This window comes from Rattus norvegicus, chromosome 17 (assembly GCF_036323735.1).
Source record: "Rattus norvegicus strain BN/NHsdMcwi chromosome 17, GRCr8, whole genome shotgun sequence".
In the NCBI taxonomy this organism is placed as follows: domain Eukaryota; kingdom Metazoa; phylum Chordata; class Mammalia; order Rodentia; family Muridae; genus Rattus; species Rattus norvegicus.
The window spans coordinates 41356696-41382500 of NC_086035.1; the positions used below are offsets into that span (position 1 = coordinate 41356696).

Consider the following 25805-nt stretch of genomic DNA (forward strand, 5'->3'; position numbering starts at 1 on the left):
ATCCTTCCTGAGACATTTGGAAGTTGTCTATGCTCTGAGGTGATGTCACTCTTCCCTGAATGGCTCACAGTCTTCACTTGTGGCATCTGTAGAAATCATTACTGATACGGATGGGTTACTTTTATTAGACATTTATTTTATTGATCATCTCAAAAAACTTGTTCTCTGGTTGAATTGCTTTTCTGTCACATAAGTTCTTCCTCTGATCTTTATTTTTATAAAAGTTTTACCTCTTAACCGCATGTGTTTGTTTGGCTATTGGTAATAGTCTTAAAAAGAAACAGTCAAAACTGTCATTTATGACAGCTGAGATTACATACAAATACTTGGAATTTTTCCATAGTTCATCTGAGAGCAATATTTTATGGTTTTTCCAAAGCTAGAGTTTGAAAAAGAAAAGAACAACTCACGGCAACATATGTTTGCCATGTAGGAGTGAGTCTTCACTCATGAGTGACGGAATGGTGATGTCATCCTAGGCTGCTCTCTATTGAGGAATGTCTGTTTGTGATTCAGAGGGCATTAGTAAATGCTAATGCCAAGTGTATAGTGAAAGTATGATTTGACTGTAGTATTTAATTATGAAGAAGATGTTGGCACAGCAAGATGAAGTTTCCCCTATGGCCTTGGGAGTTCACCGTTCCATAAGCTGTAGTCTTGTCACCTTAGTATGCTGTCCACGTACGAGGACTAGGTAGGCAGCTGTGTGCTTCAGCCACAGATCTTTTCTGTCAGAGAGTTCCTGACATGCAGCACTTGAGAGTTTCTGTGAGCATTACCCAGTGATGTGTGCTTGGGAGATGAGCTGAGAGTGAGACAATAGCACGATCCTATAGTCTTACAGGTTAGACCTAATTTCCAGTCCCTAGTGGTGTTCACTCCGCACTGTGTTTCATACTAGTGGCTTCTAGTGTGTTTGTAAAGTACAGATGCCTTATCAGTAGCCTCACCCTTGTCTCTCGCTGTCACCTTGTGGCCCCCCCAACCCTTTGCCCATATGCTCACATACACAAACAACATTTATGGCAGTTAGGATTAAATAAATCTCAGTGGTTTGTTTGTTTTAAATCAAGTACACAATTTGGTTGCCTGTGTTCTGAAGGTTGAGACTCAGTAACCCATGTTACCCCAAGGGAGGATCAGTAACTTGAAAGGCTCAAGTCCCCTGACTCTCTAGTCTGTGTGAGGTCATGAGGACAATGATATCCTGTGGCTGCATTGCAACATGACCATTGAGGGAGTGTTTACTTTATCTTTTGTGTGCGTTGGTATTTTGCCTGCATGTATGTCTGTGTGAAGGTGTCAGATCTTGGAGTTATAGACAGTTGTGAGCTACCATGTGGGTGTTGGGAATGAACAGGTCTTCTGGAAGTGTAGTCATTGTTCTTAACTACTGAGCCATTTCTCCGATCCTCCATTTGTTTTTTGTTTTGTTTTGCTTTTTAAGTAAAGATTTTATTTTTATTAGAGAGGGAAGGAGGGACAGAGAGAGAATGAATATGAATGCTCGCATATGCAGATGCCTCCTGGAGGTTGGAGGAGGGCATTAGATCCTCTCAAGGTGGAGTTTATGGCAGTGCTTTAATTAGGTGCTGGAAACTGAATCTGGATTCTGTAGAAGAGCTGCAGGGCAGGTGCCTTTAACTGTTACTTCATTTCTCCATTCCCTACTACCTATCCTTGATTATGAATTTTACTAACATTCTGGGGATATTAAACTTCTGTCATTGCTGTTTTTACCATTTAATATGTTACCAGATTAGTAAAATTTGCCTTAATTATTGCTCTTTCCCTTTTCTTTGTGGAAATCTGGGGTATAGAAATCTTATTTTCAAGGTTTTTTTTTTTATCTTTATTAACTTGAATAATTCTTATTTACTTTTCGATTGTTATTCCCTCTCCCGGTTTCCCGGCCAACATGTCCCTAACCCCGCCCACTCCCCTTCTATAGGGGCTTCCCCTCCCCATCCTCCCCCCATTACCACCCTCCCCCCAACAATCACATTCACTAGGTGTTCAGTCTTGGCAGGACCAAGGGCTTCCCCTTCCACTGGTACTCTTACTAGGCTATTCATTGCTACCTATGAGGTTGGAGCCCAGGGACAGTCCATGTATATATAGTCTTTGGGTAGTGGCTTAGTCCCAGGAAGCTCTGGTTGCTTGGCATTGTTGTTCATATGGGGTCTCGAGCCCCTTCAAGTTGTTCCAGTCTTTTCTCTGATTCCTTCAACGGGGGTCCCGTTCTCAGTTCAGTGGTTTGCTGCTGGCATTTGCCTATGTATTTGCTGTATTCTGGCTGTGTCTCTCAGGAGATATCTACATCCGGTTCCTGTCAGCCTGCACTTCTTTCCTTCATCCATCTTATCTAGTTTGGTGGCTGTATATGTATGGGCCACATGTGGGGTGGGCTCTGAATGGGTGTTCCTTCTGTCTCTGTTCTAAACTTTGCCTCCCTATTCTCTGCCAAGGGTATTCTTGTTCCCCTTTTAAAGAAGGAGTGAAGCATTCACATTTTGGTCATCCTTCTTGAGTTTCATGTATTCTGTGCATTTAGGGTAATTCAGGCATTTGGGCTAATAGCCACTTATCAATGAGTGCACACCATGTGTGTTTTCCTGTGATTGGGTTACCTCACTCAGGATATTTTCCAGTTCCATCCATTTGCCTATGAATTTCATAAAGTCATTGTTTTTGATAGCTGAGTAATATTCCATTGTGTAGATGTATCACATTTTCTGTATCCATTCCTCTGTTGAAGGGCATCTGAGTTCTTTCCAGCTTCTGGCTATTATAAATAGGGCTGCTACGAACATAGTGGAGCACATGTCTTTGTTATATGTTGGGGCATCTTTTGGGTATATGCCCAAGAGAGGTATAGCTGGGTTCTCAGGTAGTTCAATGTCTAATTTTCTGAGGAACCTCCAGACTTATATCCAGAATGGTTGTACCAGTCTGCAATCCCACCAACAATGGAGAAGTGTTCCTCTTTCTCCACATCCTTGCCAGCATTTGCTGTCTCCTGAGTTTTGGATCTTAGTCATTCTCACTGGTGTGAGGTGAAATCTCAGGGTTGTTTTGATTTGCATTTCCCTTATGACTAAAGATGTTGAACATTTCTTTAGGTGCTTCTCAGCCATTCAGCATTCCTCAGCTGTGAATTCTTTGTTTAGCTCTGAACCCCATTTTTTAATAGGGTTGTCTCCCTGAAGTCTTACTTCTTGAGTTCTTTGTATATGTTGGATATAAGCCCTCTATCAGTTGTAGGATTGGTAAAGATCTTTTCCCAATCTGTTGGTTGCCATAGTGTCCTATTGGTAGTGTCCTTTGCCTTACAGAAGCTTTGCAGTTTTATGAGATCCCATTTGTCGATTCTTGATCTTAGAGTATAAGCCATTGGTGTTTTGTTCAGGAAATTTTCTCCAGTGCCCATATGTTCGAGATGCTTCCCCACTTTTTCTTCTATTAGTTTGAGTGTATCTGGTTTGTCGTGGAGGTCCTTGATCCACTTCAGCTTAAGCTTTGTATAGGGTGATAAGCATGGATCGATATGCATTCTTTTTTTTTTTTTTTTTTTTTTTGGTTCTTTTTTTTTCGGAGCTGGGGACCGAACCCAGGGCCTTGCGTCGATATGCATTCTTATACATACTGACCTTCAGTTGAAAGAGCACCATTTGCTGAAAATGCTATTTTTTATCCATTGGAAGGTTTTGGCTCCATTGTCAAAAATCAAGTGCCCATAGGTGTGTGGGTTCATTTCTGGCTCTTCAATTCTATTCCACTGGTCTACGTGTCTGTCTCTGTACCAATACCGTGCAGTTTTTATCACTATTGCTCTGTAATACTGCTTGAGTACAGGGATAGTGATTCCCCCAGAAGTCCTTTTATTGTTGATGATAGTTTTGCCTATCCTGGGTTTTTTGTTATTCCAGATGAATTTGAAAATTGTTCTGTCTAACTCTCTGACGAATTGGATTGGTATTTTGATGGGGATTGCATTGAATGTGTAGATCGCTTTTGGTAAAATGGCCATTTTTACTATATTAATCCTGCCAATCCATGAGCATGGGAGATCTTTCCATCTTCTGAGATCTTCTTCAATTTCATTCTTTAGAGTCTTGAAGTTCCTATCATACAGATCTTTTATTTGCTTGGTTAAAGTCACACCGAGGTATTTTATATTATTTGTGACTATTATGAAGGGTTTCGTTTCCCTTATTTTGTTCTGAGCTTGCTTCTCTTTTGAGTAGAGGAAGGCTACTAATTTATTTGAGTTAATTTTATACCTAGCCACTTTGCTGAAGGTGTTTATCAGGTTTAGTATTTCTCTCGTGGAACTTTTGGGATCACTTAAATATACTATCATATCATCTGCAAATAGTGATATTTTGACTTCTTCTTTTCCAATCTGTATCTTTTTGATCTCCTTTTGTTGTCTGATTGCTCTGGCTAGAACTTCAAGAACTATATTGAATAAGTAGGGAGAGAGTGGGCAGCCTTGTCTAGTCCCTGATTTTAGTGGGATTGCTTCAAGTTTCTCTCCATTTAGTTTAATGTTAGCGACTTGTTTGCTGTATATGGCTTTTACTATGTTGGGCCTGTTTACTAGGTATGGGCCTTGAATCCCTATTTCCAGGACTTTTATCATGAAGGGGTGTTGAATTTTGTCAAATGTTTTCTCAGTATCTAATGAAATGATGATGTGGTTTTGTTCTTTCAGTTTGTTTATATAATGGACTACGTTGATGGTTTTCCATATATTAAACCATCCCTGCATGCCTGGGATGAAGCCTACTTGATCATGGTGGATGATTGTTTTGATATACTCTTGGATTCGGTTTGCCAGAATTTTATTGAGTATTTTTGCGTCGATATTCATAAGGGAAATTGGTCTGAAGTTCTCTTTCTTTGTTGGGTCTTTGTGTGGTTTAGGTATAAGAATAATTGTGGCTTCATAGTAGGAATTCGGCAGCACTCCATCTGTTTCAATTTTGTGGAATAGTTTGGATAGTATTGTTATGAAGTCTTCTATGGAGGTCTGATGGAATTCTGCACTGAACCCGTCTGGACCTGGGCTCTTTTTAGTTGGGAGACCTTTAATGACTGCTTCTATTTCGTTAGGAGTTATGGGGTTGTTTAAATGGTTTATCTGTTCCTGATTTAACTTTGGTACCCGGTATCTGTCTAGGAAATTGTGCATTTCCTCCAGATTTTCACGTTTTGTGGAATAGAGGCTTTTATAGTAAGATCTGATGATTTTTTGAATTTCCTCTGATTCTTTAGTTATGTCTCCCTTTTCATTTCTGATTTTGTTAATTTGGACACAGTCTTGTGTCCTCTTGTTAGTCTGGCTAAGGATTTATCTATCTTGTTGATTTTCTCAAAGAACCAACTTTTGGTTCTGTTGATTCTTTGTATGGTCCTTTTTGTTTCTACTTGGTTGATTTCAGCTCTGAGTTTGATTATTTCTTGCATTCTACTCCTCCTGGGTGTATTTGCTTCTTTTTGTTCTAGAGCTTTTAGGTGTGCTGTCAAGCTGCTGATATATGCTCTCTCCTCTTTCTTTCTGCAGGCACTCAGAGCTATGAGTTTTCCTCTTAGCACAGCTTTCATTGTTTCCCATAAGTTTGGGTATGTTGTACCTTCATTTTCATTAAATTCTAAGACGTCTTTAATTTCTTTATTTATTTCTTTCTTGACCAGGTTATCATTGAGTAGAGCATTGTTCAACTTCCGTGTATATGTGGGCTTTCTTCCTTTATTGTTATTGAAGACCAGCTTTAGCCCATGGTGGTCTGATAGGACACATGGGATTATTTCTGTCTTTCTGTATTTGTTGAGGCCTGTTTTGTGACCGATTATATGGTCAATTTTGGAGAAAGTACCATGAGGTTGTGAGAAGAAGTTATATTCTCTTGTTAAGGATAGAATGTTCCATAAATATCTTTTAAATCCATTTGGTTCATGACTTCTCTAAGTTTGTTTATGTCTCTGTTTCATTTCTGTTTCCATGATCTGTCCATTGATGAGAGTGGGGTGTTGAAATCTCCTATTATTATTGTGTGAGGTGCAATGTGTGTTTTGAGCTTTAGTAAGGTTTCTTTTACGTATGTAGGTGCCCTTGCATTTGGGGCATAGATATTCACGATTGAGAGTTCACCTTGGTGGATTTTTCCTTTGATGAATATGAAGTGTCCTTCCTTATCTTTTTTGATGACTTTTAGTTCAAAATCAATTTTATTTGATCTTAGAATGGCTACTCCAGCTTGCTTCTTCAGACCATTCGCGTGGGAATTGTTTTTCAGCCTTTCACTCTGAGGTAGTGTCTGTCTTTGTCTCTGAGGTGTGTTTCCTGTAGGCAGCAGAATGCAGGGTCCTCATTGCGTATCCAGTTTGTTAATCTATGTCTTTTTATTGGGGAGTTGAGACCATTGATGTTGAGAGATATTAAGGGATAGTGATTATTGCTTCATGTTATATTCATATTTGGATGTGAGATTATGTTTGTGTGCTTTTCCTCTCTTTGTTTTGTTCCCAAGATGATTAGTTTCTTGCTTTTTCTAGGGTGTAGCTTGCCTCCTTATGTTGGGCTTTACCATTTATTATCCTTTGTAGTGCTGGATTTGTAGAAAGATATTGTGTAAATTTGGTTTTGTCATGGAATATCTTGTTTTCTCCATCTATGTTAATTGAGAGTTTTGCTGGATTAACCTGGCCTGACATTTGTGTTCTCTTAGGGTCTGTATGACATCTGTCCAGTATCTTCTGGCTTCATAGTCTCTGCTGAGAAGTCTGGTGTGATTCTGAATAGGTCTGCTTTTATATGTTACTTGACCTTTTTCCCTTACTGCTTTTAATATTCTTTCTTTGTGCATTTGGTGTTTTGATTATTATGTGACGGGAGGAATTTCTTTTCTGGTCCAATCTATTTGGAGTTCTGTAGGCTTCTTGTATGTTTATGGGCACCTCTTTCTTTAGGTAGGTACGTTTTCTTCTATGATTTTGTTGAAGATATTTACTGGTCCTTTGTGCAGGGAGTCTTCACTCTCTTCTATACCTATTGTCCTTAGGTTTGATCTTCTCATTGTGTTCTGGATTTCCTGTATGTTTTGGACCAGTAGCTCTTTCTATTTTACATTATCTTTGACAGTTGAGTCGATGATTTCTATGGTATCTTCTGCTCCTGAGATTCTCTCTTCTATCTCTTGTATTCTGTTGGTGGTGCTTGTATCTGTGGCTCCTTGTCTCTTCCTTATGTTTTCTATATCCAGGGTTGTTTTCCTTTGTGCTTTCTTTATTTCTTCTATTTCCATTTTTAATTCCTTCACCTGTTTGATTGTCTTTTCCTGGAGTTCTTTCAGGGATTTTTGTGATTCCTCTCTATAGGCTTCTACTTGTTTATTTTTTTTTTCCTGCGTTTCTCTAAGGGAGTTCTTTCTGTCTTTCTTGAAGTCCTCCAGCATCATGATCAAATGTGATTTTAAATCTAGATTTTGCTTTTCTGGTGTGTTTGTATATTCAGTGTTTGCTTTGGTGGGAGAATTGGGCTCTGATGATGCCATGCTGTCTTGGTTTCTTTTGCTTGGGTTCCTGCGCTTGCCTCTGGCCATCAGGTTGTCTGTGGTGTTACCTTGTTCTGCTTTTTCTGACAGTGGTTAGACGTTTCTATAGGCCTGTGTGTCAGGAGTGCTATAGACCTGTTTTCCTGTTTTCTTTCAGCCAGTTGTTGGAGCAGAGTGTTGTGCTTTCGGGCGTGTAATCTTTCCTTCCTACTGGTCTTCAGCTGTTCCTCTGGGACTGTGTTCTGATTCCACCAGGCAGTTCGCTTGGAGCCGAAAAGTTGGTATCACCTGTGTCCCGTGGCTCAGTTTGCTTGTGAAGGGGCTTATTTTGAGCTCTCTTTGAGGAACCAGGAGGGCCTTTGCAGCCTTTTCCTGGAGCCCCCGTGCACCGGGGTCTCAGATGGATACAGTTTCCTCTTGGGCCAGGGATGTGGGTAGGGCTGGGCAGTATTGATGGTCTCTCCGGCTATGCAGTCTCAGCAGTGCCCACCAGTCTGGTGGGTGAGCTTTCTCTCCCAAGGGGTTTGGGAGTAGGGAGCTGTGGGCCAGGATCAGTGAGATTCTTGCTCCAGCTAAAAACCGGAAGTGTCTAGTCCCAGAGGAATTTTGCCTCTGTGTGTCCTGAGTCCACCAGGCACGTTGCTTGGAGCAGAAAAGTTGGTCTTACCTTTGCTCCCGAAGCTCAAGTTGCTCGTCGGGGGGCTGCTTTTGAGCTCTCTGTGAGGGAGGCAACCAGGAGGGCCTGCTCTGCCTTTTCCCGGAGCCCCTGTACATCAGGTTCCCAGATGGTGTTAGGTGTTTTCCTCTGGAGTCTGAAATGTGGGCAGAGTGTAGTCTCTTCTGGCTTCCTAGGCGTGTCTGCCCCTCTGAAGTTTGGTTGCTTTTTTTAATAAAAATATGTTGCAGGGGTAATGGAGGAAGTGGTAACTGCTGGTGTTGTGTTATTTTCAAGTTTTGTTGATGTTACCACACCCTTTGTACTTATGGTCTTATACTTGTATACTATAGAATTTTTTAGATTTTTATCTGCAGGTCAGCATCTGTTGTCTTCAAACTAAAATGTTTGCTGTGTCATAGTGACACAGGTAAGTCAACTTCATTTTGTTTCTGTTAGAAAGTTCATTGACTGTGGTTTCGTAAAAAAAAAGTTGCCTATAGCTTGGCCCAGTAGATTAATCTAAGCTACAGGATGCTGAGGCAGGGAGATGGCGAGTTCAAGACCTGTCAGTAATAGAGAGTGAGTTCGAGTTCAGCCCAAACAATTTAGTAAGATCCTGTATCAAAATGGAAAATAGGAAAAAAGGAAGAGGCTGTAGCTCAGACCTTAGGATGCTTACATTGGGATTGGTGATCGGCAGTAGAGATGGTGTCTTATAATCTCTGGTCACTTTAACTAGGCCTCAGGAGATCAAACCTAGGACTTTATGAACTTTCCTAGTTACTGTTTTAAATGGGGACTGAGGGTAGGAATTCTGTCCTGTGAAGTATTTGAGCATTCTGCTCAGCCCGGAGCAGAAGAAAGCCAACACTGATAGACAGCTCTGCTTTTTTTTTTTTTTTTTGTAAGGCAGAGATGTGATAAGTGGTTCCACTGAGAGGGCTTTGCTGCAGACTGTACATTGTGCAGAGATGTTGACATCTCCAGCAGGGCTTTGTAAGCTCCTTCAATCAGGTTGGCTTTGAAGGCTGTTTCTTCCCCCACTTGTTGCCCTTTTTCTTTCCTGTCATCCTATCCAGTTCCTCGAAATTAGGGATGATTATGTGTGAAGATCAAGTGGAATTAGAATAGGCTAATTATGAATCCCTTGCACTCAGACTGAAGTGAATAGAAGTGAGGATGTGAAATGTAATCACCAAGCGTTGGGGGCAGGTGTCAAGTGCAGAAGCACAATGGCGTCCTGCATGCTCTGGCTTTAGAAGTGAGCTTCTACCTGTGAAGCAAAGGAGCCCAGTGCTCAGCAGCAAGATTCTGACTTAGCTTCCTCATGGACGAAGAGGTGTCTGGTAGGAAACCAGCTACAAAGCTTCCCTGGGAAGTTGGCCTGCTATCTTTTTCCAGGATCAGGATCTCTCCTGGACCACTGGATACAGGACACGTTTGGATTAGCCTAGAGAATTTCTTCCTCCTCAGTCTCCTGCTTCCCTGTCCTATCCTCTTCCTTCTCTCCCATTTACCTCATGATCTTTCCATGTATACCCCAAGATGACCTTAAACTTATAAAAGTCAGCCTTCAGGGTGATGAGATTATAGGTGTGCACTACCACGCTTGAGTCTTTCAAAATCTATTAATTTTATATTTTAGTTATGACTGTGTTTTTGTGCACCCTTGTATGAGCACGGTAGATGCATGCCATCATGCACATGTGGAAGTCAGAGTCACCTTTGTGTGTTGGTTTCCTCCTTCCATCATGTGGGTCCTAGGGAACAAACTCAGACAATCTCATTAGCCTCTCTCTCTCTCTCTCTCTCTCTCTCTCTCCCCCCCCCTCCCTCCCTCCCTCCCTCCCTCCCTCCCTCCCTTCCTTCCTCTCTCTTCCCTGAACCCTGACATTTCTTTCTTGACAGTGTCCCATTTTATAGCTCAGACTTGAATCTTAGTGCATAGCTCAGGTTGTCTTCAAACATGGCGATCCTCATGCTTCAGCCTCCCATGCCAGGATTATAAGTGTTTGCCAGCAGATTAGCTTCTGTTATCAATTTCCTGAACACTGTGTTAAGAGTTAAAATTGAAGCTCCTCTTCCCTCCCTTGCTAGGTGTTACCCAGTGCTATCATTCCGAAGTTTCTGTGAAAAAGCTTTGACAGTGAGGATCATGACTGGATCTTGTTATTTAAACATATTTTCCATTTCTTTCTTCCTTCACAAAACATACATTGATTGAAATTACTCTTATTTTCAGCTTGGCTAATTTTATGGAAATCTAACGCATACCGTGAGCAAGCATTGCTTGTTACTCTCCCTGGGAACTGCACATGGGATTCTGCTTCCCTTTATGTACATTTGAGTGACAACCGGGAGCAAATGCTTACGGTGTTTTGATACTGTGATGGCTACTTGGAGAGTTACAAAATACCATCTTGTAGGAAAGTGATCAGTGACTTTCTTGAGAGAGGTTCCCATCATCAGCAAGTCACCTGTTTTTGTGGCTCACTCTCTTTTCAGGTGGATTTAAACTCATTTCTGGTACTAGATGAGGAACACATCTCAGCTTTCTAGTGACTCTAGCTCGCTCTTCGCCATGAAGCCTAGCAGAGTTTGTTACCTTCCCGTTTTCAGTGTTTTCCCTGGCAGGTTTCTCTCTGTGTAGACAGGTTAACTTTTAAACAATGATATGAATTTCCCTTTGCTTCTAGTAAAAAAGACTATTAATATTAACTTTTATTTAAGCATTTTATAAGATTTCTTCTCTTTAAAAACACACTTAAAACAAAAAAAGAAGTGACAAACCAATGATCTCAGAGCTAGCACAAGGTTGGGCTGATGTTTCTCAGGATAGGTTCAGACTTGGGTATGGATGTCATTAGGGAGGTCTGTTGCCATCAATTTGGACTTTGATCCCTATCAGTTCCCTGTTCACATTTATTGTCAATAAATGAATCCATCTTTGCTTGCTTATACTTAGGTCTACTTATCCATTTGTATATTGTTCAGGAATTCTTGCCTAGGGATTGATACCACCCACGGTAGGCTGACTCTTTTTACATTAGTTAACAATCAAGACAATGCACCACAGATGTCCTCACAGCCCAGTCTGATTCACTCTATTTTTAAATTAGGATTCTCTTCCTTAGTGTTTCTAAGCTGTGCCAAATTGACAGTTAAAAGTAATTACCACAGACATGTAAGCTGGTTCTATTTCCTGGCTATTGAGAATATTGCAGCAATTAACAAGGATGAGCAAGTATGTGATAGGTTGACACCTTCAGGTGTATTCCCAAGCGTGGTACAGCTATGTTACATGGTGGTTAGGGTTTTAGTTTGTGAGGACACACGTTGTTGTTGTGCCAGTTTATATTCCCACCATTAAAAGGCTCCTTACACACATCACTTTGTTGGAAGATGTTGGGATCCGTGTTAAGTGTGCTGTTTGTTTTCGCAGATGGTTGTGGAAACTGAGAAGTGTAACGTGTCCATGAAGATGGCGTCACTGGAGGATGCGAGTGATGTGCTGGCTCACATAGGCACCTGCTTACGGAGGATATTTCCGGGCCTTTCCCCACTGTGAGTCCCTGTGGAGCAGCAGTCTTTGTTCTTCATCAGATTCCCAATGTGAAAATGCCTTCCTCTTGTTCTTATCCTTTAAGTCTTCTCTCAGACCTCTTAGATCACCACCATCACCACCAGCACCACAATCACCACCACCATCACCGCACTCATTGTCACCATCAGCAGCACCACCAGTGCCTCCAGTGCCTCCAGTGCCAGCACCACCACAACAATCACCAGTACTACAGCACCACCCCCACCATCACTGGACCATCAGTGGCAACTCTTTATTGCCTTCACCACTTGCTACTACCACCCCTCCTCCATCAGCACAACCATCACCTCTTCCTCCTCCTCCTTTGTCTCCTCTTCCTCCTCCTTTTCTTCCTCCTCCTCCCTTAGCTCCTCCTCTTCTTCCTCCTTTGCCTCCTCCTCTCCCTCCTCCTCTGCCTCCTTATCTTCCTCTTCCTGCAACCTCTCTTTTCTTCTTCCCTTTTTCCCTCCAACTCCTTTTTTCTGGGTCAGGGACGACAGGAAGGGGATTGGAGGGCATCCTACTAAGTGGCCCAGGCTGGTCCAGGACCCTCAGCCATCCTCTGCATTAACTTCCAGGTGACAGGGTTATAGACATGAATCACCATGCTCCTGGCTTAGCAAACAGACCCCGTGGTTGGTTTTTGGTGGGGGTTGGGGTGGGGTGTGGGGTGGAGTATATCAGCAAGTTAATTAAGTTGCTTTTCTGATGGGAGGATGCGTTCCACAGATTGTGGGAAATGCCCATGAGGAGTGCCGAGAGGCTAAAGCCTCATAAATATGGTGATTTGTGGTACATCTTTCCTGGTAGTGAGAGAGAAACTCTGGCAATTCTTGCCCCTTTTGGAACATGAAGATAAGCCAGTTTTAGGAATACAAATCTTTTTTATCTTCACAGCGAGGGGATAAAGAGGGCATTGAGGTTATGGACTTTCAGTTGCTCTGTGCTCAGGGGAACTGCTAGGCTCTGGCAGATTCTCTTTCCTTCCCCTCATGGACAAGTTAATGGGGAGCCTGGCCCTCTGTCTCCAGTGGTTTCATTTAGAAGCATACTCAGGATAGGTTGTTGCTCAGATTGCCTTGTATGCCTGACCTCATGCTGGGACAGGGTAAGGGAATCTGGGATTATCCCCTGCCTTCTGCCTGTAATATTTCAAATCTTGGGTGTTTTCAAGAAAAGCACTTGCTGGCTGTCCCAATGTGCATGCTAGCAGAAGCACAGGCCTGCAGGGTAGGCTGGGTGAGTCACAGCAGCAGTAGGGAGAAACAGCAAGGGAAACTTCCTCTGAAGTGGTTTCCAGACACACTAAAAGACAGTTGATTCTGCCAGGTTGAACATTCCTGCCACCTTCATACCAACTTCTGTCCAAGGATGAAGTGAGCAGACAGTAAGGGGTGACCCAAGGAGGGCTTTATTAACAAAGAATTAATAATTGATTCTAATAGGAAGCCAGCTGCCAGGCAGGACTGGACCTCAGTGTAACAGTGGGAGATTAGAATTTACAGCAAGAACATTCAGGAAAGCCTTAGGAGTGTTAGATAGAGCTCCCACAAGCTGGAGGTAAATGGGGCTGGAGCAGCAGGTCTAGAGAGCCAGAAACAGTAGGTGCCCAGCAGAAACAAATTCCTGTTTGCAGCTGCAAGTCGAATCTTTGAGACTGACTCAGGAACCAGTCACTTTGCTTGTAGCCAAGCCAGAGGTTGAGGTAGGAACCAGTTACCTGGGCCTGCTGCTTGCAGGTCTTGGGCACTGGAGCTGCAAGGGAGGGAGTCTGTCTTCAGCAGGTCATTGAAGGCAGAAGCAGTCTTCTGTTTCTTCTTCAAGGAGCTATGTCAAGAGTTTGACCGTTTAGAACCCTTGAATCCTGTTACATAAACCCAGGTGTGCCCTTATTAGTGCTGTGGTATGCAAATTAGGTATGAAATTGGACCAATCAGGGAAGAACTGCCAATCCCTAAGGAACAAGGGAGACCCAAACTGACCACAAGAGTTCCATTCAAGTGTGGCTCCTTTCTTTCACACAAGTGGTAGAGTAGCAAGTACAAAGAAATGTTGCCAGAGGAGAGTCAAGCCTGGAAGTCTGAAACTGTCTAGTGGCTGCGCCAGTGTTACAGTCACTATTGTGCAAGGAGCTGCTGCCATGATCTCTACCTAGAGGCATCCTGCTGTCATGGATGGCTCCGACTGGGACTGTCCAATTAGTGTTGCAGGCTGTCAAATCCAACAGAATCATTGCTCTGATTGTGCCTAGTTTTTGTTGTTGTTTGTTTGCTCTGTGTGTGTGTGTGTGTGTGTGTGTGTGTGTGTGTGTGTGTGGTGGGGTGTGTTCTGCTTTTCCTGTTGGCTGTTACTTCAGGAACATCAGGGGACTGGCTGTGCAGGGGAAACATGAGTTTCTCAGTAGCCTGAACTTTCTCTTGATGTGTTGTTAGAGTGAAAGAACAGAGGGACTGCTCTATTCTGTCACCCTCAGCAGCCTGATGAGTTGTCTTTTAGAGACCTTAACTTCAGCAAGCTAAGGACTGCTTCCTTTGATACAGAAAAGAATTTCAGGACTACTCTGAAGCAAGTTGGGGTTTTAGTGAAAGAAAGGTGCTTGAAACAACAACCACCACCACCACCCACGGACACAAGGGTGTGAATGTGAGCTTCTCAGAGACTGAGCTTTATTAAAAAGCATTTAAAATTAAGAAGTTTCAGTAGTGGCGCTGGGGTTTAAACTCAGGGCCTCCTTGGTGCTAGGTACTCACTCTGCCACAGGTTCTACCTCCCAGTCTGGCTTTAATTTTTTAATATGTCCTTATTTACTTATTTATTTATGGGTTTGTATGTGAGGTAGATGGGAGGGTCATGTGTGTGCCACACATATATACAGAGATCAGAGAGCAACTTGTGGGAGTTACTTCTCTTTCTTTTCTTTTTTCAACCATCTGAGTCCTGGGGGTCAAACTCAGGTCATCAGATTTGGCAGCAAGTATACTGACCCATTTTGTCAGTCCAAGAAGGCATTTTAAATGTGAATTTTAGCCACAGCTGTTAAGAAAAAAGATGCTCAGGGAAATAATAAGCGTGGCTACTTGCTCCATTGGAGAGTAATGATTAAGGTCTTAGGATTTGCTACACCTCACATTTTGGTGACTCTTCAGTTATATCTCAAAAGGGGCTGGAGGGGTGGGTCAGTGGTTAAGATCACTGACTGCTGCTTCAGAGGACCCAGGTTCAATTTTAGAACTTATGTGGTGGCTTACAAACAGTCTATCTAGTTCCAGGGGATCCAACACACTCTTCTTGCTTTTATGGCCACTGTCCTGGTACCACAGACACACATACATTCAGACAAAACATTTAAAATAAAAATACACATAAAACAAAACAGCAAAACATATACAATAAAATACACATAAAACAGGCAAAACACATAAAATAAAAATAAATGAAAAAAAAAAAAAGGTTGCTTAGAAACCTTTCACCCCTCCTTCTGTTTTTAATAGTGAGAGTATAGTGTGGCTTTGGCACTGCCTTGATTGTATTACAATGTGATAGGGTACAGTCAGGCACCTTTAGGGTTACACATAGGGTTCTGTTGAGATCCCCAGAAGATCTCAGGGTTTCAGCTGGGAAGAGAGAAAGGCCTTAAGCAGTTGTTAATTGTGGTATTTTTGCTTCTTAGCCTGAGAGAGGCTCCTTTCCTTTCCCCAAATGTCTCTCTGTCTGGGTGTTTGTTTTAACCACGTTCTTTATACACGTTTCCTCGTTATGTTCTCCCTTTATGGCAGGCGAGCCCTGAAGAAATAAGCAAATGCATCATATTTAATAAGGGCTTAGGATACCTGGAACTTTGCAGTTCTTCAGAGCAGAGTTTCTATGATTCTTTCCCTCCCTCCCTCCCTCCCTCCCTCCCTCCCTCCCTCCCTCTCTCCCTCTCTCTCTCCCTCTCTCTCTCCCTCCTTTCCTTCTGCCTCTCTTCATCCCTCCTCCCAGCCTGAGCTCTCCCCTCTTTTCTGCCTTCTGCCCCCGCACCCAACCTTTCCTTTCTTGTCTCACTATGTAGTTAAGGCTGGCATTGAACTTTAAAATCAACATCTGCTTTAGGCTTCCATACGCTGGGTTGAGACCCTCCATTTTCTTCAGTACATTTATCTGTTTATTAATGTCCTAGGAGTTCAGGCGTAGGCTTATATTTTTCCAAACCATTTTTAATAAGGGTAATTACATGCTGCAACCTCCCTTCTAGCCCACCACCCACCTGAGATAGTGGGATGGAAAGGTTAATAGGGCAAAGGAGGATGCAGACCTGTTCAAAAATTGTTCTTTGGGGTAAAACCAATCTACAAGAGGCTGCCAGAACACCACCAGGAGTTCTTTGGTGCATTTCTCTCTATGAAGTTATGACAAATGATGACCAGCAAAGAGTGGTAAGGTGCAGCAGTACCACACAGTCTGTTGGGTTTCCAACATGTCCCTTTCCAAACATGTGTTCTTTCAAGCATCTGCTCTGGCAAAACACCATGTGCCCTTTTTCCAGGCTGCTTCTAGAAAAACACTGTTTATCTGTTCTTAACGAAACATCTTTTCATAAGAGAGTTTACAGAAAAACATCACATGACACAACTGAGTCTCCAAAGAAACCAGAAATTTCCACCTCACTCAAGTGTGGGAATATTTCCAATTTAAGGGATTTAGATGTGTTTCTTCTTGTTGTTGTTTGTTTGTTTTAAAGATTTATTTATTTGATATGTACTATGTTTGTGATGAGTACATTATAGCTGTCCTCAGACACACCAGAAGAGGGCATCTGGTCCCATTACAAATGGTGGTGAGCCACCAAGTAGTTGCTGGGAATTTAACTCAGAACCTCTAGAAGAGCAGTCAGTGCTCTTACCTGCTGAGCCATCTCTCCAGCCCTTTTGTTGTTTTTGTTGTATTGTTTGTGTTTTGTTAGTTTTTCCTTCCAGAGAACATTTTGTACAGAATAGTGTTTTCAATGGAACTTTGTATAGCTGCCCATTTGTAGCTAGTTGATATAGCATTAGTTCCATAATCCCTGACACTCCCCTGCCCGTGACCTGCATTCTCCCCTTCAGTCTGCCTGGCAGACATCTCCATAGGGGTGACCTCAAGCTACGTACACTCAATCTGCCCCCAAAGAGCTGTTTATCTTACCCTGTAAAACCTGTCCCTATGACCCAAAGAGTGGCTTTGTTGTTTGTGGTCTCATGAAAAGGGAGCCATGGGTTACCAAGCTCTTGATGCTGTCAGCTAGCTAAGTCTTGGCTGAGTCCTTTGTCTTCTTTTTGTTTCCCTTGCTTCAGTTCAGACCATGTGGCTTTCTCCACTGAAGCATCTCTGTAACTGGTCTGGTGACCTTGCTTTTCTGTGCAAGCGGCCCTCCACACTGATAGCAGTATATGTATAATTCAAGCTCTATCTGTGCCTTGCAGAACTGTCTGATGGCTCGATTCCTGATAATGCAGAAACTGTATAGCCTGGCCCAGAAGAGTTACTTTCCTACCTCATGTTCAGCTTATTTCAGAATATGACAGATGCTTGCACTGTCAGTTCTTTCTATGAAGGTTCCCTCCCTGACTAGCTCTGTTATGTCTGACTCTGAAACTCCCTCCATAGGCTTAACTGCAACTGTCCAGGTTACTCAGGAGTGAGCGAGTGGAGACGTTCTCAGAGTTTTACTTTGAGGAACTGCTTGAGGGCTCTGAGGGATTCTAGGCAATGTTTGTCAGTATTGAAAATGGGTGATATTTAAAGCCCATGGCTCCAGCGAGCATAATGAGAGAAAAACAGAGTGTGACTGAGCAGGATGCGATCAAGCACAGGAGAGAGCTGTATTAAATACATGTGTCGCGAGATGGTGAGAGGAATAACTTCCAGGCTATGCCTGATCATGACTGTCTCCTTTACCTTTAAGCTGTTTGGCTGTCACCAGGTTTGTTCCTCTTTGGTCCCTGGTCCCTAATGTATAAGAGGCTCTCTCTGAAATCCCCAGAACACTGTAGCTCAAGCTGCCCTCAAGCTTGAGGCAGTCACAGTGTTCTGCAAATGGAGGTAGATGTTCAAAATTCAAGGCCAGCCTGACACAGCAGCACGACCTGTCTCCAAACAAACACAAACCAAACCAAACAAAAACAACAAAAACACAAAAGAACAGTCACCAATATATCTGTTTGAAAAAAATATTTTAATTTCCAAATCTGAATTTTTGGCTTTACCTAAATATAATTCTATATTTCCTCATTTAAAAAGTTGTTCAACTTTTTTCCTTATTGACATACAAGGTAATGGCTGCACAGTGCCTATGTAATATGGTTTTGGCGTGCTTCGTGATTCTTTCATGAGTGTGATACTTTTGAGGACTGGCTGTTAAGCTTGGTGTATTACAACAGTACTCTTTGTGACTAAACAAAATGATACTGTGAGTTTCTCTATGGAGATAAACATTGGTGAAGATCTGGAGGTAAAATGTAGTTACTTTAAAGAAAAATGGCCTAAGAGGAATTTATATGGAAAAGAAAGTGTTTTGCTGCCAGGCGGTGGTGGCACAGGTCTTTAATCCCAGCACTTGGGAGGCAGAGGTAGGTGGATCTCTGAGTTGGAGGCCAGCCTGATCTATACAACAAGTTCCAGGACAGCCAGAGCTGCATAGAAGAAACCCTTTCTCATAAAACCAAACCAAACCAAACCAAACCAAACCAAACCAAACCAAACCAAACCAAACCAAACCACAAACAACCTCCCCTCCCCGAAAAGAATGTATTTTAACAGTCTGATATTCCCTTACTTTCCAATGTGGCAGCAGACAGCATGTGATATTGGGGATGACATCATGAAAGCATGGACTGGGGCTGACGGGAGGGCTCAGAGGTAAAAACACTTGCTGCCAAGCCTGCTGATGTGAGGTGAAAGGATAGAACTAGTTCCCATAAATTGTCCCCTAACTTCCACATCAAATGTGGTAACTGTGTGTGTGTGTGTGTGTGTGTGTGTGTGTGTGTGTGTGTGTGCATGTGCACGCGCACTATTGCTTTCTCTCTCTCTCTTTCTCTTTCTCTTTCTCTTATTTCTCTCTCTGTCTCTCTCTCTCTCCAAATAAATAAATGTTATAAGAGATACTTAAATGGTAACTGTTGAAGATGGTTACTTCTTTGGATTCACACTGGGCTGGAGTTTTAATTCAGTTGTTTTCCATGGATTAAAATAATTCAGATATTTCCATGCCAACAGCTTACTGTGAGGCATGCATGAAGAACTGTTATGTTCACTGGGTGTTTTGTTTTTGTTTTGTTTTTACCACACACAGCAATTTTGAGTCTCATGTAAATTGAACACATCCAACCCACCATTGGTTCATTCCTCGAGCCAATGAGGAGTCTAGGACATGAGTGTGACACTCAGGACACCTGCTCTCACTCACAGCAAATGCTGTGTCTGGCTGATGCTTCTGTTTGCGTGTGTGTGAGCTGGGATGCACATGGCTGCTCTGTGCTGTCATTTAGCTGAAGGCAGAAAACATGTCAATGGATTTTCCTCTCACAGCACGCAAAGCTAGAGCAGATGCAACAGTTCCTGCCTTCTGCGAGCCTAGCTCTTTATCGCTTATGGAAATGCATGCACGTATTTTGCAAGACTCCTTTGGCTTCTGACATCTCAGCAAAAAGGAAGGTGATAACTGTTAAAAAGTGGAGCTGCTTGAAAGAGCCCAGATGGATGCTTCTGTTGAGCGGCGGCTCATGGGGACTTCTGTACCAGCTGCCTCTGTTTTCCTACTCACCTCCCCTTTCCCCTGGGTAGGAGCATTCTGTGCTGCTTTTGGAGTAGAAGCCTTTGCTAAGTCTGCTTATTTTATTTTTTTTCCTCTGTGTTCTTAGAATGCTTTTTGGCATAATTCATTTTCTGTTGTTGTAACAAAGGACCTTAGGCAGGGCACTTTACAAAGAAAAGAGGTTGGTTAAGCTCATTTTTTGGAGGGTAAAATTTAAAGATTGACCTCTGGTGAAGATGTAGGTCCTCATGGAGCATGTTACATGGTAGGAAGAAAAAAAAGAAAAGAAACAAAAAAGCAATAGCAGAAATAGAGACAGCTTTATGCAGAAGGGACCAAGCAGATTGGCTGGCTTTATTTGTGCACATGCAAAAAGCCCTAATGACAAAGCCTCAGAAACAGCACCAAAGAGCTTCAACCCAGTTCCTTCAGCACGGGGGTTGATTTCACTGGGACACACTCAAATTATGTTTTAGTTCTAAGTCACTAGACCCTTTTTACCTGTGTTCCACCTCTCTACCTGGACCCCATCCCTGACTGTGGCACCGCCCACATTTGGAGCATCTGTTCCCATGGTGCTCTAGTCATTTAGTCAGCCTTTTTTGATGACATAACCTTTGGTCCTTTTACTGTCGCTCTCTCGGAACTGCTTGGGTTTGGGCTTTTTCTTTTCCCCTCATGTAACTAAAGGCAGCCTTGAATTCACCTCAGAGCAGAGAATAACGTTGAACCCCTCCTGCCTCCACCTCCCAAGTCCTTGGATTTGCCGTTTTCACTGGTCTCATGTTTGCACAGGTCTTGATTCTCTCCTCTCTATTCTCGCTGCACCTTAATTACCAGGTCCACAGTGCCCATCCCTGCAGGAAGGCTTTGCTTGTGTCTCCACTGTTCCTTTGACATGCACTCCTGGAAGGCTGTTCTTTTCTCTTTAAATGTTTGGGCCCCAGGAGGTTCCAGGAGAAAGTCTTTAGCTACTCAGCTTCTTGTCCTGAAAAACAAGCAAACTAACAAACAAACAACAAACAAACGTGGCCTTCATTTTCAGCAAGATGCTTATCAGCTCCTGTGATGTCCTCCCCTGTGTCCTTCACCTGTCCTCCCATATTAAGATTTCAGAATTTGGCCGCCTGAGTCTTCCTCTCTGTGTGGTGTCCTGTGGCAGGCACCTCACTGCCTGACAATAAAATCCAGAGCTCTTAACTTCTTTAGTCTGACTGGCAGAACTCCTTGCGGCCTACGCCCTGCGCCCTGCTTAGTGCTGAGTTCCTTGGGACTCCTCTGGCTCTCTGTCTCTGCTGACTGTTCTGCACTGTAGAGACTCTTCTGGGCCTGAGCTTTCTTATGGAACAGACATGCTTCCCTTTGTCTGAAACACGTTTGTTCCAGCTGCAGGCTCACTGCTGTCCTTGTCCTCCCCCATGGTCTTTGTGTCTTCCTTCGAGTTTGCAAATATGTCCAGGTTGAGCATTCCTAACTGGAGAATTCTGCATCCAATGTGCTCTAAGATCTGAAACTTTTTCAGTACTGCTAGAACTCTGCTCAGAACATTCCAGATGTTTCTCAGCTGTGGTGTGCACTGAGGATGCTGCGAGCACTCCCCCATTGGGGAAAAGATGCAGTGCTGTTCTCTACTTACATTAACATTTTCCTATAGTATTAGTGTCTTCCAACATTCATTGCCTGCCCACCTCCTCTCCTCAAGACAGGGTTTCACAATGGCATTGTGTAGCACAGCTCAGCCTGGTACCTGCTATGTGGGCCAACTCCACTTCCAACTTTTATTAATCCTCCTTCAGTCTCTCAAGTGCTGGATACAGGTGTGCACCACCATTGCCAGCCTGTCTGCTCTTCTTGATAAACTGCTAGCTTGGAGAATGTACTAGTTGCTGTGATAAGATACCATGACTCAAAGCAGTTTAAAGAAGGAAGAGTCTATTCTCACTTGTGGTTTCAGAGGGAGAGTTCCTAATGACAGGGAAGCAAGGCTACACTAGCAGGAACAGGAAGCTGAAAGATTAATTCCTAACAGCATGCAGAGAGAAATGGGGAGAGGGAGGAAGGGAGGGAGGGAGAGAGGGGGGGAGAGAAGGAGAAAGAACCGGAAGTGCATGGAGCAAAGTTATACAGACTTAAAACCCAGCCTTGGAAATGACCCTCCTCACACAGCTGGCTGGGGACTGAGTGTTTAAATTCAAATTCATTAACTCAGGGCATTTTTCACTTAAATCACAACTGACTGGTATTCCTTTAATCCCAGCACTTGAAAAGTTTTCTTGGGAAACTGTGAAAATGTAAGCCAAACAAACCCTATCCTTCCCAAGTTGCTTTGTGCATGGTGTTTCATCACAACGATAAACAGGAAGTACAGGTGGGTAGATCCGAGTCCAAGGCCAGTCTGGTCAATGTCTTAAGTTTCAGGATAGCCAGGGTCACTTAGTAAAAATTCTAGCTCAAAATAAACAACCTTACAACAGTAAACAAAATTCTATCTATCTATCTATCTATCTATCTATCTATCTATCTATCTATCTATCTATCATACATCATATATATTATATCATATATCATTCATATATTTGTATGTGTGTGGGTGTGTGGATTTTGTTCACAGAATGAAGTAGTCCTAGCACAATAACCAATCTTTGGATCAATTCAGAAGTTACTAATTAAATAATCAGGATGTGACCATGCTAACAAGATCAGTTAACATTTTAGAGAATCTCCCATGTTCTTGTTGTTGTTCTAAGTAATGTGTTCATTTCTTTCTCACAGAATCCCTATGAGATATGAGTCTCCTTGTTTTATCACTTCTTAAGTATGAATAATGACAGTTTGGGGAGGCAGGTTTCATTTTTTTTGTTATTGTTTTTAATTTTGTGTCTGTGTGTCTGCACACATGTATGCTGTGCCTGAAGAGACAGTGGTGGATCTTCCGGAGTTGGAGGTACAGGTGTTGTGAGGTATTCAGTATGGCTGCCAGGAACTGAACTCTGGCCAGAGCAGTGTGAACTGTTAGCTGTGGAGTTCACGTCAACAGCACTGGGCCACGTTTTAACGCACTGTGTGAACAGGCAGGAGGTTTATTATGTTTCAAGGAGGAAGAAATGGAAGGAGTGGGACCTTGGATCACCCCAGGTCCAGTAGCACAGAGCCAAAGGATCTGCTACCACAAGAGAAGATCCATCTCCTGATGAACACTTGCACGGGGCAGTGTGGAAGGACTTGGGAGATTTGTACTTTAATTCTTAAAAGCTGGGCACATGTATTTGGTAGAAGTTCAATTACTAACTCATTAAATACAGTACTTTTTACTCTTTGAGACAGTGTCTCACGGTGTGTTCAGATTCACAGCGTAGATACAGATTATTCTGGTATTCTTTTCATTCTACTTTCCAAGTTTGGTATTACAGGTGTGTTCAGCTACTTCTGGCTTATGTGTCACTGGGGACAAAACCCAGAGATTTGTATGCTAGGCAAACACTTAACAACTGAGCCATACCCGTTGCCCCTAACCCTAGAGCACTATTTTTAAAGTATCCTTACAAAATGTTTGCATCAGAGAACATGGAACATAATTTTTAATGCCCGAATCTTCAAGAGGAAGCAAGTCAAAGTATAGTGTTGGCCATAATTGGAGTGACCCATCTTTATTTAAAGCAAACGAAAGAGGCATAGTGGAAAATAAAGTCTATATACTGTTCCCAAAACATGAACTTTGAAATGTGTCGTTGGCATTAACCTTTCAGGAGAATCATGAAGAAAGTCTCCATGGAGCCATCTGAGCGCCTGGCCAGTCTCCAGGCCCTGTGGGACAGCCAGACCTTGGCTGAGCCAGGCCCCTGTGGTGAGCATGCATTTTTAACTAAAATGTAAGGGATTGGATGCCCATCCCCCTGCCAGGAAGCTGAGTCTATTCCTGGTATGCTACTGTAGAAGTACAATTAGTTCAAGGTGTAATTAGCATGCACAGACTTTAGATTGGTGGACAGAAGTCCTATATTTAAGCCCCCTCTGCAGCCTGCTGCATATGCCCAAAGGAGCTGGGGAGAATCCTTGCTGCTTCTCTAGATGGGAAAGATAATCTAATTGCCAACTGCTGCCAGATTGAAGCTGTAAAATTGTGGTATAACAATTGTTTTGCTGCAAACCTGTCGATACCAACATTTCTGCTTCATGCTTCAGGTGGGTTTTCTCAGATGTATGCCTGTGTATGCGACTGGCTGGGATTTTCGTACAGGGAAGAAGTGCAGTGGGTAAGTAAATCTGCCCACCAATGTACTAGCATCCCCTTCCCTTCCCCCTCCCCTACCGCTCATCTTGTTTATTTTATCCATTTCAATTGTTACTCAAAAACCTGCCTGTGTCCGCATCCAGGTCTCTGTGGCTGTCTGGCTTCTCTGTTTGTACACAGCTTAATTTTCTAACTGACTTTTGCTTTAAATAGGATGTGGATACAATTTATCTGACACAAGATACCAGGGAATTAAATTTACAAGACTTCAGTCATCTCGAGCACAGGTAAACCCCATCTTTCTCCTTTTCCCCTTTCCTGTTCTCAGGGCTGTCACTCTTCGATGTATGTCACTTAGGGACAAAAGTAACCTTCTGAGAATCCTTCTACAAGGCAATAAGCAAACTCGTAACATTTCCCATTGCCACAGATAACTCGTTGAGGTGCCTCTGTGCACCCAAGGCTAAAGTCCATGTTTGAAAAATATCCTGCCCTTTACTCTGAACATAGCTTATAACAGCTCCTTTAAGGGGCTGGAGCTGGAGCTCACCAGTTAGAGTACATGCTACTCCTGAAAAGGTCTCAGATTTGATTCCCAACAGCCATCTTGAGCAACTTATAGTAATTCTAGCTCCAGAGGGTAGGATGCCTCTGACCTCAGGGGGAAACTTGCACGCGCGTGCGCGCGCGCGCGCGCACACACACACACACACACACACACACACACACACACACACACACACACAAATAAATCTTAAAAGTCCATTTGATCAGCTCTCTGTAAAATGCATTGCTGTTGTAACAAGTTACTCCTTTATGATACTGTTTCTCTGGTGAAAGTTTATACTTCATTTCTAACAAATGACTTTTTGTTACAACTTTCTTGTGCCTGTGGAGTTTCTCCTTTATGTATGCACATACTGGTCAGTTTGTCAGCATCAGCTTGGTGATACTGGTAGTAAAAACATTATAAGTCTTTTTGAAAGATGCTTTTTTTTTCAGTTTTTCACCCCTGATTGGAATGAGGAGCATATAGCATGCTGTATAGCTAGCTGAGTAGATAGGGTGCTTGTAATGTAAGGACAAAGACCTGAGCTCAAATACTCAGAATTCACATTACGAAAGCCAAATGCTGCAGGGATCCTAAAATGAGATGGGAGAGAGGCAGAGACTGGAGAGTCCTTGTAGGATTTTGGGTCAGCCTAGAACTCCCAGTAGTAAACAAGAGACCCTGTGTCCTCATTTTATTTCTGTTGCTGTAACAAAATATCCAGACCAAAAAGTAGTTTAGAGGAGAAAAAGGTTATTGTAGTTCACAATTCCAGGTTGCAGTCGGTCTTCCGAAGGAACTCACAACAGCTAGTCACATCACAGCCACAGAGATGACCAGAATGAAATGAGTCCACTTCTGTTTAAAGCTCAGAGCTTGCTTGGCTATTACACAGTCCTGGGCCCAAAGTTTGAGTTGGTGGTGCCTATGCTGAGAGTGGGTCTTTACAGCTCATTAGCCAAATTAAGAAAATCCCTCCTGGGCACACTCTCGGGCCAGCCTGACCTAGGTGGTCCTCAGAGAGGCTCTATTCCTAGGTGATTGTAGACTGTGGCAAACTGGCAGTTAAAACAAGCCACCTTACCTTGGTTTAAAGAAGGTAATAGTCAAAGGGCAACACCAAAGGTTGTCTTCTGACCACTATACATACTGAGATGTGGCATGTGAGTGCTGTGAAGTGACAGGTGAGAACCTGTTAAATTTAGAGTAATTGTCAGCTTCTCCTTAGTCTGAGTAACAATGTCTTTTTTTTTTTTTTTTTTGACATGCATTGAAAGGGAACTATTTTTGCTACAACTCCCATTAATTCATACTTTGTACAAAAACAATTATCTCTTTGGGAGACTGGAGAAGCATTTTGTGTATACTTTCCTATTTATAACACAGAATATTGAAAGGGATCCATGCAGGTATCTAGATATCCTAGGATGAGCAGCTTATATTTCTTCAT

The 25805-nt window shown here is 42.7% G+C and overlaps 1 protein-coding gene across 19 annotated transcripts in view; it reads left to right on the forward strand.

The window, feature by feature from the left end:
- Carmil1 (capping protein regulator and myosin 1 linker 1) overlaps window positions 1-25805 on the forward strand; it is a 280386-nt gene that overhangs the window by 120877 nt on the left and 133704 nt on the right. For all 19 annotated transcript variants that reach the window (XM_063276423.1, XM_063276428.1, XM_063276429.1 and 16 more), the window contains 4 exons: window positions 11660-11781; window positions 23321-23418; window positions 23757-23827; window positions 24019-24092. In XM_063276423.1, coding sequence (XP_063132493.1) covers window positions 11660-11781; window positions 23321-23418; window positions 23757-23827; window positions 24019-24092 — 365 coding nt within the window. The remainder of the gene's footprint in view (window positions 1-11659; window positions 11782-23320; window positions 23419-23756; window positions 23828-24018; window positions 24093-25805) is intronic.